Source organism: Pyxicephalus adspersus, chromosome Z (assembly GCF_032062135.1).
Source record: "Pyxicephalus adspersus chromosome Z, UCB_Pads_2.0, whole genome shotgun sequence".
Lineage (NCBI taxonomy): Eukaryota > Metazoa > Chordata > Amphibia > Anura > Pyxicephalidae > Pyxicephalus > Pyxicephalus adspersus.
In genome coordinates this window covers 32,051,452-32,069,151 of record NC_092871.1, presented here as the reverse complement: position 1 = coordinate 32,069,151, position 17,700 = coordinate 32,051,452, and the positions used below count along the sequence as shown (strand labels likewise).

Here is a 17,700-nt window from a genome sequence, read left to right as displayed (position 1 = left end):
ACATGGATCAATGGGTAAAATGGTGGTTTTAACTTACCGGCTCCTCACCTTTGAAGTACAATTTATAATTTGTAACAAATAGCCTCCCTTTTACTGGACCATTAAATGGACACATGTAGATGACATCTTTATCTGTTAATCATAAAAAACAGCACATGTAACCAAAAACAGGAAATATGGCATAGGTTCCTATATTAATAAACAGGATCTATACAGTGCCAACATATTATGCAGCGCTGTACATTAGATAGGGGTTGCAAATGACAGACGAACACAGACTGTGACACAGGAGGAGGAGAGGACCCTGCCCCGAAGAGCTTACAATCTGGGGGATATAGCAGATAGGGTTAGATTAAATATGGGCATATGTAGCGCTGCTTCTGACCTTAGAATGGTGCAGACTATAGACAACTGTAGGGGCAACAATTAAAGTGAAAACTGATGTTGCAGAACACCATTTTTATTTGTTTGTAGGTTGCCTTTGTACGTTGATGTTACAGCTTACATGACAATTTTATAAAACTCATTTATTTCTTGCCTGCTAGTCCCCCAATTTTAAAGAAAACCTGGAGTGTGAAAGTGAGGGGGCTGCTATTGCTGACCAAATCATTTGGAAGTCTATTTCTTTACGTGTTAGATTCCTTGAAAGTGAATCTATAGTGTATTTTCATTATGTACACATTTGACTTTGTATCAGTACATAAGCCTCAAAACAAGTGACTCACTGTTTGGATAAAATATATTTTCATGGCAGCATATGACACTTTCAGTATGTCCAAGCACAGTTTAACAGAACAATGAATAGTTAAACGATAGCTGTGCATCATTACTATGAAGCACAATATTTATATGAGGTTAGCAAATGATCAGACCTAATTTTAAGATATGTTGTTAATAAAATATACTTTTTATGTATATACATTTTAAATATAGCGTAGTTATTGTGCCAAATGCTTACAGTTCACATCTGTGGCAATGTGTTGCCATATAATGTCTTTTCTGATGTAATAATGGAAGTTATAGGGCCATCTGATGACAATGGCAGTGCACAATTATGTGTAATTGCTGATTAAGTATGTAAAGATGCAAAACAAAAACCACACACTGGTATGCTGATCGCCCCTTATAATCAGTCACATGGAAGATACAATCCTGTTAGGCAAGGTGATCATCTAAAAAATAACATTTGCATTTCTGCATATAATTGCTTCCCATGGATTAAAATTATGCAGTGATCAAACATTATTTTACCCATAAAAAATTATGCAGTATGCACTAAAAAGAAACAAGTAAGCATGAAAAACACTGACCAGGCACCATATCCTCACTTCCTCAAAGGAAGTGGTTGGTGGAAGTATTGGTCACTGTGCATGGAAAAGGACTATTTCACCAACAAATTCCAGGACTAGTGAGAGACAAGAATATTACATTACCACCTAAACCCATTCCCTCATAAATAAACAAAAAATGCTCCTAGGGAATTTACCTTTCTGTAGTCACATCAGAATGAAATGACACAAAGAGTTACATTTCTGATAATTAGGTCAGAAAGTGCCTCATCTGCAGAGGGTTATGCTACTAGACATGTAATGCCATGTGTAACTGAACCCTAATGAAAGAGACTCTCTACTATATTATTGTCTAACAATCCTACTTGTTATGATTTTTCCATGATCAAACAACAATGCCAAGGCATGGACAAGTAAATCATGGCAATTATATGTGTGTAATTAAATATATATATATATATATATATATATATATATATGCGGCCAGAGACGCAGAACAACCCCGCCCACTCTCCCATCACAGGCTCAGATCTGCGTCTGCCATCATGACGTCACGTTCAGGGGCTTCATGATGGCATAACCCCATCCACTCTACCATCGACCGGCCCCTCTGGAAAACTTTGTTTTTTAGATTGTGGTCCCTGACTAAAAAAAGTCTGCCCACCCCTGTTCTAGAAGGTTAATTCACACTATTGCGTACATCCATTGTCTTCCACAAACTTACCTGTTACAAGTGCCTCTCCGGGCAGGAGGGGGATTTCATCATTGGGCTCTTGGCCTAAACCATCCCTTGGGGACTGCAAAAAAAGAAAATAGTATATTGAAAAACAGGATAGCAAAAGAGGTAGATGAAACAGAAAACACATGTAAGACCTATGACACGCTAGCGTCCCCCACCCCAAGAAATCAACATATTTAAAAAAAATAAAAAAAAATAAAAAACCCTCATATGGCATTGTTCCTTTACTGACTGGCACTAGGCTATGCACAGACCTCAGATGATTCTCATGCGATTATCGCCTCAGGACTAGTATCAGATGAGAATCTGACATGTACAGCACTCATCCGACGTCATTCATGGATCTGTCTGGTGGATTCATGAATGATGAACAATTGTAATACAAGTGAAAGAACACAGCGGGGTTCCCCTCACCCCTTTCCATAGTGCAGAACGGTGCTAGTTGTAAAGGATTGTGAAAGATTCTTTCCAATGACAAAAGTCTAATGTGTGTACTTAGTCTTACTCTCTCACTTGTTTTTTTTTTATGTCTCCAACAATCCTGATGTTGGTAAGTTATCAGTAAAAACCTGCTACTGTGTCATAGGCTTTTTTGTTAGCCTTCTATTCCTTTTTAACACAAAAGGCTAATCTGAATGAAGAAAAGAAAAGAAAACAGGAAAAATGCCAACACAACTGAAGGAAAAAAAAAAACCAGAAATAATTATATCATCACTAAATATGTACAAAGGCATTGATCCTTCTTGCCTCAGTATGAAAAAGGTCCAAGGGTTGGCTGGCAAAGTGGACACAAATTACTCATGTTAGCCTGTCAATGCAATTTCTAGTGTAATGTGATGGCTCCAATGCTACATACAGTAAAATATAAAGCATTAGTGTTAACTATTTCAACGCTTTGTGTAATCCTTTTTAAGGCCAGCATAGTTCACATTCTGCAAGGGAAAATACTCTGAAACGCTGTAAACATTAACTGCAAGCCAAGACTTACCCTTCTGAAGGAGGCGTTTTCCAAGGAGTTTGAAGTGAACCTTGGAGCCGAGGATGAGGCCATGATCAGAAATCTTTAAGAGAGAAAGAAAAATAGAAAAAAAAAAGGATTTAAATCTGCTGATGGAAAGACACTGTGTACCAGACAATTCTTTACAGATGGGTGTTTTAGAGAAACGCTGCTGACAGCCAGGTATCACTTGTAAATGAGAAGAATGTCTGCCAAGAAACAGAGCTACTTAACAACCCTGTCTGCAGAAGATTTTATTTCAAATACTACCGATAACCATAGTGAGGAGTGTAAAGAATGGATCTGTTATATTACCGCAAAGAAGTACTAGAACAAATGTCACTTAGTCAAACCAGAGTACTAAAGGGGCTCATACACAGCCATAACCAAAGCTCATACACAGAAAAAGCTTATTGGAATGATAAACTAATATTTATAGTAGGACAGTTAGCATTAAAAAAAAAAAAAAACACACACCACATTTTAGATTATCAATGAAAACTACAACTGAGACCTGGGATGGTGACTACAATATCTCAGCAGCATCTTCGGCAGGCCAGGACAACGTAACGTTCATCCCCCAAGGGCCGCCAGGATACCTGGCAAATCCTGGCATCCTGCATTGAGCGCACATAGGAGAGAAGATTATAGCAGGCAGGAAAGTATCTTTTATTGCAGGACAATTCCTGTCCCTTCTGCAGTAAAAATCCTGTCTGTTTGCCATTTATTATAGTTCCACTTTAAAGCATCTACATACTCACAGGATGTTTCTGGTCAATCCTATAGCAACATTATATCATCAATATAGAGGCCATACATTAAAATGTGAGGTATAAATGGAAAATAATTGAACAAGACAATGGTATTAGCCCAGCAACCCAAAAAATGTAAGACTCTGAAGGAGCACAAGCATTGTACATGGCAGTTCCTCTCAGTTGAAAGCATATTTTCCCTCCAAAAATGAAATAACCGATTTCCAGACTAAATGTCAAAAGTCATGTCACAAATTTTAAATTTTGCAATTAAAGAGACTTTATTAAGGAGAAACCTATACTTAAGGATCAATTGTATCATTCAGCTATATTTAGAATATCATCTCATTGTTGCAGAGAAGGTTCACTGTATAGAGTGTATAACGCTACAAATCCTATAAGATCTTACTGCACACATTTGCCTATACCTTTCTATTTCTAAACCTGTAATTTCCCTTTTCTGTGGCCTTTGAAAAAAAAAATATATTTTGATTAGAAATTTAACTTCCCTTTTTTTCACAGTGAATTAAATAGACTACCCGGAGCTGAAAATGTCAGTGTGAATATGACGATATCATTACATATATATAATACTATATTAATATATAACAACATATTATAATATGACAAGTCATCACTACAAATAAAGCAAGTGGATTCGGCCAGCCAGGGATACAAACAGCAATAAAAACTTAAAGTCACACACGTCAGATGATTCTCGTCCAATAATCGTCTCAGGGCTGATATCGGACTATATTCTGGCGTGTGTACAGGGCTTTTTGTTCATGGATCCATCCCGGCAGATCCATGAGCGACAAATGATCGTAACGAAAGAGAAGGGAAGAGAGCACAGCGGGGTGCCGCTCCATCGTTCTCCCCCTCCCCTCTGCATAGAGCAGAAGGGTGCTGTTTGTACGGTGCTCGTTCATGCATTGTTCAGTCTTTTGTCTTTAGAAAGGAACGTGAAAGATCCCTTTCAACAACAATTATTGCATGTGTGTACGTAGCCTAACCTTTCCTATTTTATTCAAAAACTATGCAGTGTGTGAGGAAAGCAAGTACTTGGACGTGTGGCGGAAGTAATAAAGGTAGACCAGAAAGCTAGGTTTTATTCTCCAGGGTGAAGCGGTTATCCTTACAGGCTAAATTATACCAATGTTAGCAGGATGGATGTCTGCTTCTTATACTGTGGGGAGTGAGGAACCATCTGTATTACCACAGAAAAGGATTCCAGGCATAGGTAAAGAAGGCTTCATATATTGGAGATTTTTGCTTTAATCATTTTATGTTTTGCTAGAGAAAGCAGGTACAGTTGCAATGCTAAGGAACAGGTTTTCAACAACACAATTTGGAAGTAGAGCAGACACTGTCACAAGTATGATGTCAACTACTTTTGTTTCTATAAAATTAAAAGGAAAAACTGCTGTAGGCCAATTACGAAACATGGTTTATCATTCTAGACAGAATACAAATAGATATAATTCGATTTCTAGACTCAAGCAGAGTTAGGAAAACAAATTTAAGATTGGAGAATCCCCTATGGCAATATGAGGGGAGAAGGGCAGTGGAGTAGAACAGGCTAACGAAACCAATAAGGGAAGGATGCTCACACCAAACAGGCTGCTGTTTGCCCAGATCAGATCAGTACAATTTATGTTTGCTACACTAAGTGACCAGCAAATAATAATAAATTGGCTGTAAAATCGGATCTTACAAATTACATGTTTTGCAACAATAACTTTTTTTTTTTTTTTTAATTAAAAGAATAATATAGCTAAATAGGAAAAGGATGTCGAAAAAGCACCGTGATGAGTTTAGATTCAGATGTCAAACACAATTACAACATAAAACATTAGTGAAACAAATGTAAACGGATGTACACAAGTTTCAATACCTCTTCTGCAGTTAAAATATTTAGTTTTAAAATGTAGTTACCCTCATAAAACCTAGGCTCTATTTGCAATAACAAAATCCAATTGATACTATACCAACAAGATAAGAAAGAAAAATAACTAATGCTAAGGCTACATACACACCTTGTTGTTGGAAAGGATCTTTCATGATCCTTTCCAACAACAAAATACCAAAAGATGCATAAACGAGCTGTACATACAGCACCATTCTGCTCTATGGGGAGAGAACGACCCCGCTGCTCTGTCTCCCTTCACTTGTATTACGATCATTTGTGGATCCGCCAGGATGGTGAGCGCCGTGCACAGGCCAGATCCTCGTCTGATACTAGCCCTGAAGAGATAATCAGACGAGAAGGTGGAGGTAAATCTGGCAAAGGCCTGGCCAGAAAAAAAAGGACACATAATAATTACTAGTCATAAACTGAACAGGTTGATGCAATAGATGAACACCTCTTGTCTTTGTTATCTCTTTCATGACCATTAGTATTTCATGCCACTAAAGACATTTCAGTCTGTGGTTTCAAGTCATATAAAAGGCCAGCCAGGAATAAATGTGCTCACCTACTACCAACTATATATTGTACATGGATGTATAAACCACAGAACAGGCTTTATGGACATGTGTATTCCTAAAGACATATGTAAACAGGCTTGAATAGTACCATACTCCCAATTACACATCCATAGGGGGCAACATAGGCAATCTATTGCTAAAAAAGACGGTTTTAGATATTTACTTAAAAAACAAGTTCACTTTCAGTAAATTACATTAGTTTCTCTTTCTTTACTCCTCAAACAACCCAAAACCAACCTACACCCAAGCAGCTTATTTACCCTAGCATGTAAATGGTTTTACCCCAGCCAAAACAATGTTTCATAAACATTACTCATACACAAAACCCAGGAGTATTACCTAGTATCCCTCAGCTTCTCACAGCGTGCTTTAGGAGATGCAGCTAGTCAGATAATGTCCCGAAAACATCCAGTATCACCCAACCCTCATTTATTATTATCATTAGGGAACTGATGAGGAGAGAAGAAGGAACCAGGTAAGGCAAAATAAATAGCAGAATAAATACTTCTTGGCAACCTCTAGTGACCCAAAAGGGATATTCCATCACTGACCTTCTGAAAACTAATTTATGTCTGCAACATGGTTGTCCGATTCACTTGAACAAGTATGAAGCTAGTGAAGGGAATTCTCCAAATGTTCATATTTAACTCCAGATGAGAGACTAACAAATACCAGCCATCACAAAGCCAGGTGAATAGCATTTTTTTTTTAAATGCAAGCTTTGCAATAGCGGCTTTCAGAGTTTTCTTAATTTAATCCTCAGAGACCTTGCAGTAACTTTAAAGCATACTTAGCTAGATGATCCCCGTTTCTAATATTTCCAGTTGTATTTCCAACTTCCCTTTGAATAACACTTTGCTCATGTCTTGAATTTCAGCTTGCCCAGTCCTAGCAATCCCTTGCCATCCCTGGGCACCAAGAAGCACTTGCAAGCATTCTAGCTGCAAAAACCTAAGAAGGAACTAAAGTGCCACTTTATAAATTTGTTACCAGACAGGGCTTTATTGTAGAAAGAGACAGGTAAAGTCCCTTCTGCAAAAGGCATTCTTCTTGCCTGATCGCTCTCTGGAATGGTCAGAAAGAAAAAAAAATTGCTGGGCTGCACATATTCCGGATACCCGGCACATTCCAGCTTTCCCTGTCGTTGTTGTGACTGAAAGCACTCCCATGGATCGGGAGATACATCATCCCAGCCCAGCCAATCAAGGTGGCCAAAGATCACAACTGGGAAAAGAAGGAAGAAATAGAGGCGTCCTGTGGCAGGTCAGGAGAGTATAGCGGGGTTTAGTTCCACTTAATGCAGATCCTGTCACTTATCGGGAGGCAAAGCAAACAGGAAGGAAGTTATTATATGCTGGCACCTCACTCCGCAATCCCAGATGAATTCTATCTCTTCTGACAAGCTCTAAAATGACCAAAATACCCCTATTAAATATACAGCGTTGCATAATATGTTGGTGCTAATACGGTTCAATAGTAATAATAAAACCACATCCCATACAAATTTATTGTCCAAGCATTATTGCATATCAGGCAGAAAAGGATGGGTAATAGTATCTTCATACTAACACAACGGGTTGTTGGTGATTCCAAACCTCTGAAACTAGTACACACAATTATAAACTTAAGAGTAATGCACCGAGAATGAATACGTCACATTTCTAATGAGCATACAAGACCCCAGCTTATAACTTTACAAAGATATTCAGCATTTGAAACGCTTATCGCTGCTCAGCGTTCCATCATCATCCAAATACAAAGAAACTGGGGGTTCTAAAACACAGAGAACCAATTCACTCAGGTGAAAATATTCACAGATTGTTGAAATAGAAATATAGCCTGGTTGCCTGGCAACCCTAAGAAACAACAGCCATTTTCATGAATCAATGAATCTAGTACAAAGATGCAAGGAAGTGGAAAGAGATCATTTTATGTATTTCTTTTCAGAGCATTAGAAAACCCAGACTACACCTTCACAAGGAGGATTATGCATAATGAAGTAGCAGCTTGTGAGTTCAATAAAAGCCACACATGTAGAGCTGTCTGAATATTCTTACCATCGACGCTTTATGCTCGGTTTGAAAACAGAAAATTATTGCCAGTCGGAGACATTGCTTTAACCTTGTTCAATGGTTCTACATTATACCACCATGTCCATTCTGTTGTGGGGGGAAAAAAAGTGTCATAGTGAAATAATCTAATAAAAAAAGTTGGGGCAAATACATGGAAGGTAAAAATTGCATTTGTTGAGATTCACAAAATTGGACAGGTTCGTTGGTCAGATTTGAAGGCCTTACCCAGACTGCATATATCCGTTCTTTCCATAGATGACTGATGGGAATCGAATCGGGGCTCATAATGGCCAATTCAGAATAGTCCAATCTTAGTCTTTTTAGGTGCTTTTAGCGTTTAGACTTTTGGAGTATCCAAATCTTGATAACAAGAGAATGGGCAGAAAGCTTCAATACGTAATTGCATCGTGTGTATAGGACCAGGATAACATAAATCACACGGAAGGGAAGCAGAGATGTGCCAGGTATCCTGACTAGTAACACAGCTGTGCATGGGGTTTTAAAAGTCCCACGGAGCGATCAGACAGGGTAATACTGATTGCGGAAGGGACATCGCTTGTCAGAAGGGACATCACCTTCATGCAATAAAGCCCTGCCTGATCATAGATTCTTAAAGTGATATACAGCTGATGTGATTTACCAAAGCCTTTTGTCTTCTCTTTCCACATTTTCCCAGAAGTATTGTGGATTGTTAATATGCTACTTAGCAAATTCCAGTCTGGCTTCATGGTTTACTTTAAAGTGCAGTGGAGTGCTTCTGGATCTACTTCTATTGAGCAACCAATCACTCAAAAAGCAATTAATGGTGCGATCACATACTGATGGACCTTAGCCTTGAAGTTCGGCTTGCATCTTATTGGCAGTAGTCCTTGGCTTTTTGTCTACAACTCTCATTATCCTTTTGCCCATTCTAGGGTTGCTTTTCCTCCTTCAGCTGTGTGCAGGGAGGCTGAACACAGGGCCACAGACCTTAAAAACTTATCTATAAGCTTCTTTTTGATCTCCTCAAAAAGCTTCCTCCTTTGCTTTCTCTATTCCATGCCCAAACCAAACCAAACAGCAGTAAAGAATGAATGAATGATTTTAGGATGGGAGACGTGTGATACTAATTTAAGAAAATAGCTAATTTGAAGAAAATCACTCAATTGTTAGACTCCCAAATCAATCCAGTAATTTTTTGATTTTTAATAGGGAAGGATACCAACAAACGTGTCCAGGATATTTTAGATTATCTTTGTAGAATAGGTCATACATATTTGTCACACTTTCTAAGCTTTACTTGGTGTGTAGAGTGTTTCCCCCAAAATTTTTTAGCTGGGTGTAGAGCAGCTGCACTCGGGTGGTCAAAAAGTAGGCAGGAAAACACATGACAATTTAGTGTTCCCAGTTGTTGTTGTTGTTGTCGTCATTAGGGGGGAGGGACAAAACACACATTTTACAGTTAAATTGAACTGCATGTTTTACATTATACAATTAAAGTTTTTTTTCAAAAGTTTTTCAGGTAGGACCACACCCATTCAATCCGCAGCGGTAAACACTGAATTGGAAAGCCGCAGCCTCCTGGGATACATATGTCATATATACCACATGAATAACATGTGCAGAAGGGACTTTACTGGAATGGTATAAAACACATGTGCAGTGATATCAGCACCCTTTTTATTTTTTTACATTTTCAGGAAAGCGAGATCGGGTGACTTAAAGAAAAAGATGATGGCGCACACTATCTGCGCTGGAAAGAAGAAAGGATCTACTGGAGCTGGACTGCGGAGGGATAATGGGTTTTTCACCCAAGTTTATTATTATTATTTTCACTGAAAGTTTCAGTTAATGGACATCTCTCCAAATTGAGGGGTTTCCATGCATTACTGTAAAGATGGATTGGGCACAACGGTAGAACAAAAGAACAAAGTGACAAAGAACTTAGTCTCTCTAAACATTAATATCTGTCAAACAGTCCTAAGAGTTTTATTGTTCTCTAGCAAAACCAAGAACACAAACAGCCATAGAAAAAAAAAACACAAGATTTATAAAGTGAGAATAGTGCCCATGTTTTCCCTTAGTACAATCTCCCTGTAGTGACACTGAATGGCAGCTATAAACCATCAGTATAATCTCTCTCATCAAACAACGAGACATCTGTCTGTTCTGAAATGCATTGTGCCATGCCACTGGGACCCACAGTGATGATCTCTGGGGCTGGCCCAAAGTGTGTTAAGCAACCCAATGATTTAGAAAGACGGGCAGACATGCAAACGAAGGATGACCTCCTTCGGGCAAAAGAAAACAGCTGTACAAACGATGTGGTGAAGGGAAGGGGGCAGAGCCAGGAGCAGACACCAGTTTATCTGTTGCCACTTCCTTGTGCTGAATAATGCAATGTAAAGGGTTTAAAGAATTGTGTTCACAGGTAAGGGGTTCAATGGCTTGAACCTGAAAGACCTGCCACAGAAGCAGGATAGAGCAGAGCTCTGGAAAAGAGTTGAGTATTGCAGTAAATGCTGTATATGTATTTTTACTTCAGTTTTTACCTTTTCCTTCTTGTTGTTGTTGAGTTGGGCATTCAGGCTAATATATACAATATGTATTTATAACCCCTACCAAATACTACAGTACTTCCCATTACGAGGTCTTTAACCGCTTCTCTTATCAGAAGGCCACCTTTGTTAAAGCAGAACTAAACCAGAGAATACAAGCAAGCAGCTCTTTCCTGGAGAAGGTCTGTCTTTTCTGCAATAAAACAGACATACATGTTTGTAAGCAATTGCATGCACGGCTCCCTGTATGTGTCCAGCATTGCTGGCTGCTGGGAATGAATGAACTCCCATGCATAGGAGTTAAAACGTTCTGACCTGAGCAGTCAAACACAGCCTGCCATGAACCAGTAGAGTACTGGGTTAGGATGTTAGCACCAGCCATGGAGTGAGTGATACATCTTCGATGTGTAATTGGAAAATAAGCATCTAAATCTTTAAGCTTGAAAAATAATCGTTTATATTGTGCTAAGTGAAGGTGCCAGGAACTGACTAAAGCACTAATACTTTTCTTGGGTCCCCTGGCAGGCACTAAGTGCAGACTCTGGCAGTGCCTATGCTCTTGCATGAATACGGACCATCTGCTGCCTGCTAGCTTAAAACAGTACTGCAAATTTACTAGAAATTTTCCTGAGCCAAAGAAAAAAAAAATCTTGTTTCACTACCTAAAGTTCTAATCACATTGCAAAAGGTTGGTTAAATGACAAAACAGTGATATGAATTTAAAAGCCTTCTGTTTGCTGGGCTTCAGACTGAGCTCCGACTTTCACTTCCGCTGGAATGAGAGGAGAAGCTTGCACAGGTAGCACAGATACAGATGGACCAATAAAAACACATAATTGTTCACATTTCACGCACAGGGCCAGCCAAGTATCCTAAACTGTCCTTACTCAATGCCCACATTATTATCTATGTATAGTTTAACCTCCTCCCAAATATTGACAAAGATGATCACCAATCTATTGACTACCTATTGGGAAAAATAGCTTCTGAGCTTCAAATTGCATGGTGACTGCTGCTGCTCCTCAGTAAAAGAGTAGTAAAAGCACAAAGATAAGAATCCATGCATTTGCCACTTTTTTACATCTTGCTACATCTCTCCCTCCCTGTCCAAAATCTGCAACAAACATTTTTTTTTTTTATAAAATTGAAACAAAAAAATGAAATGTGCTTCTGTGCTAAAGATGTAAAGGTGTTAAGTAAGCAAGCCACATAAAAAGAACAAAAATCTATAGCAACTTAAAAAAATACAAAATACAAACCTCAAAAGGTTGTCCCAAATTTTTTTTCCTTGTGATTTGCTTATAAATGTCGGGGCATATGCAAGTAAAAAACCCTGAGAACAAGGTGGCATTTTAGTTGTTGATAAAGTGTTTGTCTTCTCTTATTGCCAATTTTGTTTGGCAGAGAAAATGGGTGAATCATAAACACTATAAGAATTATATCTAGAAAAATAAGAACTCCATACAAATCTCATCATTAATTCTTGTGGTGCTCAACAGAAACAATAGTAAGGAAATCTTGCCGGACAGCAAACCTACGTGTGTCAGAACCTACCAACTCAAAAGATCAACCTACAGTTTTTGTTATTTGTGTTTGATATATTAAAGAAGGGTTACTGGTAATAAAGTTCTACTTTCAAAAAGACCGGGTGCATATCCCTTGATACAGATAATTCTAATGCTTCCCTATTGTATAAATACTGGCCAGTTTCCAGGCTATGTACACACGTGCAATAATTGTTGTTGGAAAGGATCTTTCACAATCCTTTCCAACGATAAGCGACTGTACAATGCATGAAGGAGTGCTGTACATACAGCACCATTCTATTCTTTGGAAAGGGGAGGAAAAGAGGGACAGAGCGTAACCCTGCTGTGCTCTTCCCTCTTCACTTGCATTATGATCGTTCGTCATCCATAGATCCGCCAAGTTGCAAGATTATCAGACAAGAACCATCGCACGTGTGTATGTAGCCTAAGGCTGTGCACACACATTCAACTTTTATCATTCGTGATCCTTTCCAGCAACAAAAAGTATAACAATGAACGCACAAACACTGTATACATAGCATCATTCTGTGGAGGGGGAACAGCGAGCAAGCAGAACCCAACTGTGCTCTTCCCCTCGTACAGAGGTCGTTCAAGGATCTGTCATGGCGGATCCATGAAAAACATCAGGCGACTGCTGTGCATGTCAGATTCGAGCTTGACCATTTGTATCGAACAAAAAAGTTAGTTGCTGGATTGATGCTCTACCACAATCTTTACATTTTCCCAAAAGATACTTCCAAAGTCAAGCATAAAAAAAACGGTAATCATTAAAGTGGAACTAAAGTTCTTCTTTAGAAATTTGGCATCAGGCAATGCTTTATTGCTGAAAGGGACAGGAAATGTCTCTCCTGCAATAAGCATTCTAATATGCCCCATGCCAGTTTAGCTGTCAAAATACATGTGCATGCACAGCTCGGCGTTGGTTTCTGAGATACCCAGGGGATCCCATCTTCCCTCTGTGGGTGCTGGGACTGAACTTACACCATCCCTTTCCAGCCAATGTAGGTGGCCAAAGATCGAAGGAGGAAGAAAACTTGGGGGAAAAAAATGCTGAAATACGTAAAGACGGGACAGGTGAATATACCCTGGGTTTATTTCCACTAGATTACTGTAAAATAATGAATATAATAAACGGATTTGTTCTATCTACTTCATGAAACCCTTACAAATGTATTTCTAATCATTATTAAACTCTGTTTACGCCCCGTTAAAAACTTCAAGTCACATTATTCCTGTATTTGTATCTTTCTCTGTTATACGAACCTGTAAGTTGTTTTACAATGTGAACAGATAAAACTGTCTGTTAAACACAGAATGACAGTTTAACGTACAGAGATAACAAATTTTACATACTTTCCATTAAGCAAATGTTGTCCAGAGAAGAAACATATCTTTACCATTTGCTGCCACAGCTACAATATAATTACATCAAGAAGATTTCATTTACCCTCAGAGGTGTAAATATAATATAATGGGGTTTAATGGTCAAAACAGACTAGGGAGAACAAGTGAAGAAAATATAGTGTGAGGATTACTAATAGTGTAAATGATTTCTTCTCAGACTCTGCAACTTGTGTATTAAAAAGAAAGAAACCTGTCAGCGTAGAAATGCATTTGCTGACTAGTTTCTGAAGGTGCAAGCTGTAGGGTCATCATCTGAATCTATCCGTCATTGCTTGACAAGTCACTGACCTGGAACAAGCATGTGTATATTAGCTGTGCAGACACTTGACATACTTGCTATGCCACCAAATCCTTTAACGGTAAGAAATCTTTTCAGTGCATTTACACCAATTTTATTGACAGCTTCCAATCAGCTCCTGATCATTCATCCCTAATCCAGTGATCTTCCAGCTGTTGTAAAGGTAAACTGAAAGGAACACAAACTACATACCAGCTCTCAAAGACAAAAATATCTGCCTATATAAAAGCTGATATACATTGTGTCATTCACAAAAAAGTATTTAGGAACAATGGAAAACAAAACTATTGATTAAAAACACAGCAAAGTCACAGTAAGTGGCACCCACCGCCTATATACAACCTCTGGGCTTGATGCCCTTGGGAATCCCCCCCCCAAACCCGGATCAGGGTATCAGTGAGCTCCAGACAGTCTATGGCACCATTTGGCAGAGTCAGATGCACATACACATAATGTCCCAGCACTTCTCTTTTGGATTCAGGTCTGGGGATAGTGGGGGCAGTCAATGGCATCAATGTGTTCATCATCCTGGTAGTGCCTACACACTCTGGGTACACGAGGCCGGGCAAAGTCCTACACCGAGAAAAACTTCACTGCACCAGTGTATGGAGGTCTGAGGATTACACCATATTACCTAACAGCAGACAAGGTACAATTAGAATTGAGCCCTCCAAAGGTATGCACCCTCAGACCATCAATGACCCAATGCCAACCAGGATAATGTTCACCATGGCATCTTTATTCTTTAATATATCACACAGACTCATGTGCACGCACCTTGTGTTAACAACCAAGTCGTTTTCGATTATCAAAAGAATGCAAGCTAGAGAAATGTAGGGAAGTAGACTACAGGGTAAAGTCCATCAGTCTTTATGGACTGTAAACTGCAAACTCTATGTGCTCACTACAATTCCCACGACTGATTGTATGTTAAGAAAATGATGTCAGTTAGTTTTACAACTGGGGACAGCAGAAAAACGAGCTGAAGGCTTGGTTGGCATCTCCCGCGGTATACCTTGCAGGCATAGGAGACAAGAGTAAGAATGCTCTTCTGATTCCAGGCGGTGGGAAGGTGTGTTGTCACCCCTGAAATTTTTTAACCTTTTTTACGCTGGTGAAGCCAAAATAATGTTCAGGGAACGCTTACTAAACCCGATTCACTTAGGGTCTATGGGCTTTTTACAGTAGATGTAGATGAATGTCACCCTTACAAGCAGATAACAGGATAGGTAATTGGTGTCATGCTACTGAATCCTAACATATAAGTTAAATTAAATGTCAGAGATTCAGGCAGGTGGTTAATGCAGAAACGGACGGCCAATGTCCCATCTGCAATGACTGTTCTTTGGCTACGAACACACGTGCACTGGTTCTCAGCTGATTTTGTACGAGAATCTGGCGTATGTACAGCCCTCGTTGTCCATCGTCCAAACAACCGTCCTGGAGGATCCATGAATGGTGATGTATGTACAGCGCTCGTTCATGCATCGAGGAGTCGTTAGTAAGGATCATGAAAGATCCTTTCCAACAACAATTATTGCACGTGTGTATGCAGCATTACCTGCTGTCAGACTTTGCTGAGCTGCACATGCACAGCTCAATATTGGTTGCCACGGAATCCCAGCTTCATTTGCTCATGCTGGCAATGAATGAACTCCAATGTGTCTTCGCAGGATACGTCATCCTTGCACGGCCAGCCAAAATGGCCAAAGACTGTCTTCAGAAAGTAAGGAAGATGGCTGCGTTCTGCGATTGAATGGGATACGTGAATAGTCACAGGTTTAGTTATTGCTTTAATGCTGCAGGAAAGATTATGTTGTTACTACAAGAAGATTTTAATAATTTGGACAGGACCAGATGTGATTGTGAATGAAGAGGTGTTGAAACCAGTCAATTAAATAATATTCCTTCCTACAGACATGGTTATTTAGGAATTTTTATTCCCAGATACAGGAGACAGACAAGATTGTGAAAGGAAGGGAGAGAGGGAATAGTAAGGAGGAGGAACAACATCCAGGAAATGAGAGACAGCAATATCAACCCGGTGGAAGAAGCGTGTGCTTTGCTATAAAGTTCACCAAAGACTACAAGTGGTCATAGTAGTTAGATGGCTATATATTGTGTTGTAGCATTTCTCAGGGGGGGCAGCTCGACGTGGATCTTTTCCGGGGGGGTGTTAATGGGACACCAGATCGCCGTGGATCATTTTCAGGGGGGTTGAACCCAGCTCTCCGTGGATCATTTTCCCGGGTTGGTGACCAGCTTGCCGTGGATCATATCCACCAAGGGGCCAGCTCATCATGAATCATTTTTCTAGAGGGGGCAGCTTGCCATGGATCATTTTCCTGGGAGTGGACTCATTGTGGATCATTTCCATAGGGGCAGCTTGTTGTGGTTCATTTCCTGCTTGCTGTGGATCCCATGTAGCTGGCCATGGAACACACCTATAACAACTCCATATTTCATCATACGGCCCATGGACCCGCTTGTATTGTAATGGCTTCTCTCTCTTCTCTCAGAGAACATTATCACATGGAAGAAGTTAATAAACTCGCAGAAAATAAGATTTGTTCAGCTGGCAGACATGAGGGCCATTTCTAGGGACAGAACCTGCTAGCCTGGCATGTCCTTAGAACCCACAGACAGCCGGCAGTCACACACGTGCCCTCCATGCCACATATGGCCAGGTACAGGAAGGCACCATAAATAAAACCCTCACCCCACCCTCCCCCTGCACAGCTATACTCTGCCAGCCGGGCACTCCTCACAGCTCCGGCCGGGTATCACTGTCCACCCCACACGACCATACTCAGGGAACTCTGACCAGTCACAGGCCTAACCAGCCTCCTTCATCCCCGCTCTGTGGTGCCTACCTGTGCGGGGCAGATCCGCCTCCGGGGCCGCGAGCCTGACAGGAAGTTCCGAAGCCACAGCTCACCTCTACTCAGAGGGGAGGGCCAGAAGCGCGTCACGTGACGCAAACAAGGCCGAGGCTTCGGCACAGGTCGCACTTCTGATTGGATGATTTGGGCACGCCGGGCAATGCATTGTGGGAGTTGTAGTTCCCAGGGCGGTAGAGGGAGCTTTTAAGAGGCGATGCTGGAGTTATTTTTAGACCGGAGAGCTGTCACTTCTTCCTTGTCACTGCCCAGCGAGGCCACGCCAAATGTCTTCCAGGGGCGGCTGCAGTATTTGTCCTTAATGATCTCCATGGACTACAAGAAACTTCTCAGTGACATTACCTCTTTCTTCTCAGTGACATTACCTTTTTATTAAATGTCACAGCTTCCTTTACAATCTATAGGATATAATTATTTATGTCTGCTATATGTTGTTCTGGACAGAAAAATAAAGATCAGTACAGATTTATAATTTTAGAGTTGGGTTCAGTGTAAACAAACACAATAAAATATTCAAATGTTCTGGAAAGTATAAAACGAATGAAAATATTTACCAATATGTCAAGCAATATGTCATGAACTACAACCCCCAACATTTACCATATTTTGCACTTTAATGGCAGATTCATTTTGCATTCATTTAATGGCTTCAGAATTACTCATTTCTCTTGTTAAAAA

General features: G+C 39.9%; 1 protein-coding gene across 2 annotated transcripts in view; it reads right to left on the bottom strand.

Annotated features, from left to right (window-relative positions):
- Positions 1-17,126, bottom strand: part of MTM1 (myotubularin 1) — a 48,187-nt gene extending 31,061 nt beyond the window's left edge. Inside the window, exons 1-4 of one of the 2 annotated variants that reach the window (XM_072431429.1) lie at positions 16,996-17,126; positions 3,017-3,089; positions 2,014-2,086; positions 38-132 (exon numbers count right to left, since the gene is read on the bottom strand). In XM_072431429.1, coding sequence (XP_072287530.1) covers positions 38-132; positions 2,014-2,086; positions 3,017-3,079 — 231 coding nt within the window. In that variant the 5' untranslated portion in view covers positions 3,080-3,089; positions 16,996-17,126. Of the gene's footprint in view, positions 1-37; positions 133-2,013; positions 2,087-3,016; positions 3,090-16,995 lie in introns of those variants that run through there. The other variant, XM_072431430.1, reaches the window with a different exon arrangement.
- Between the last annotated feature and the right edge of the window lie 574 nt (positions 17,127-17,700).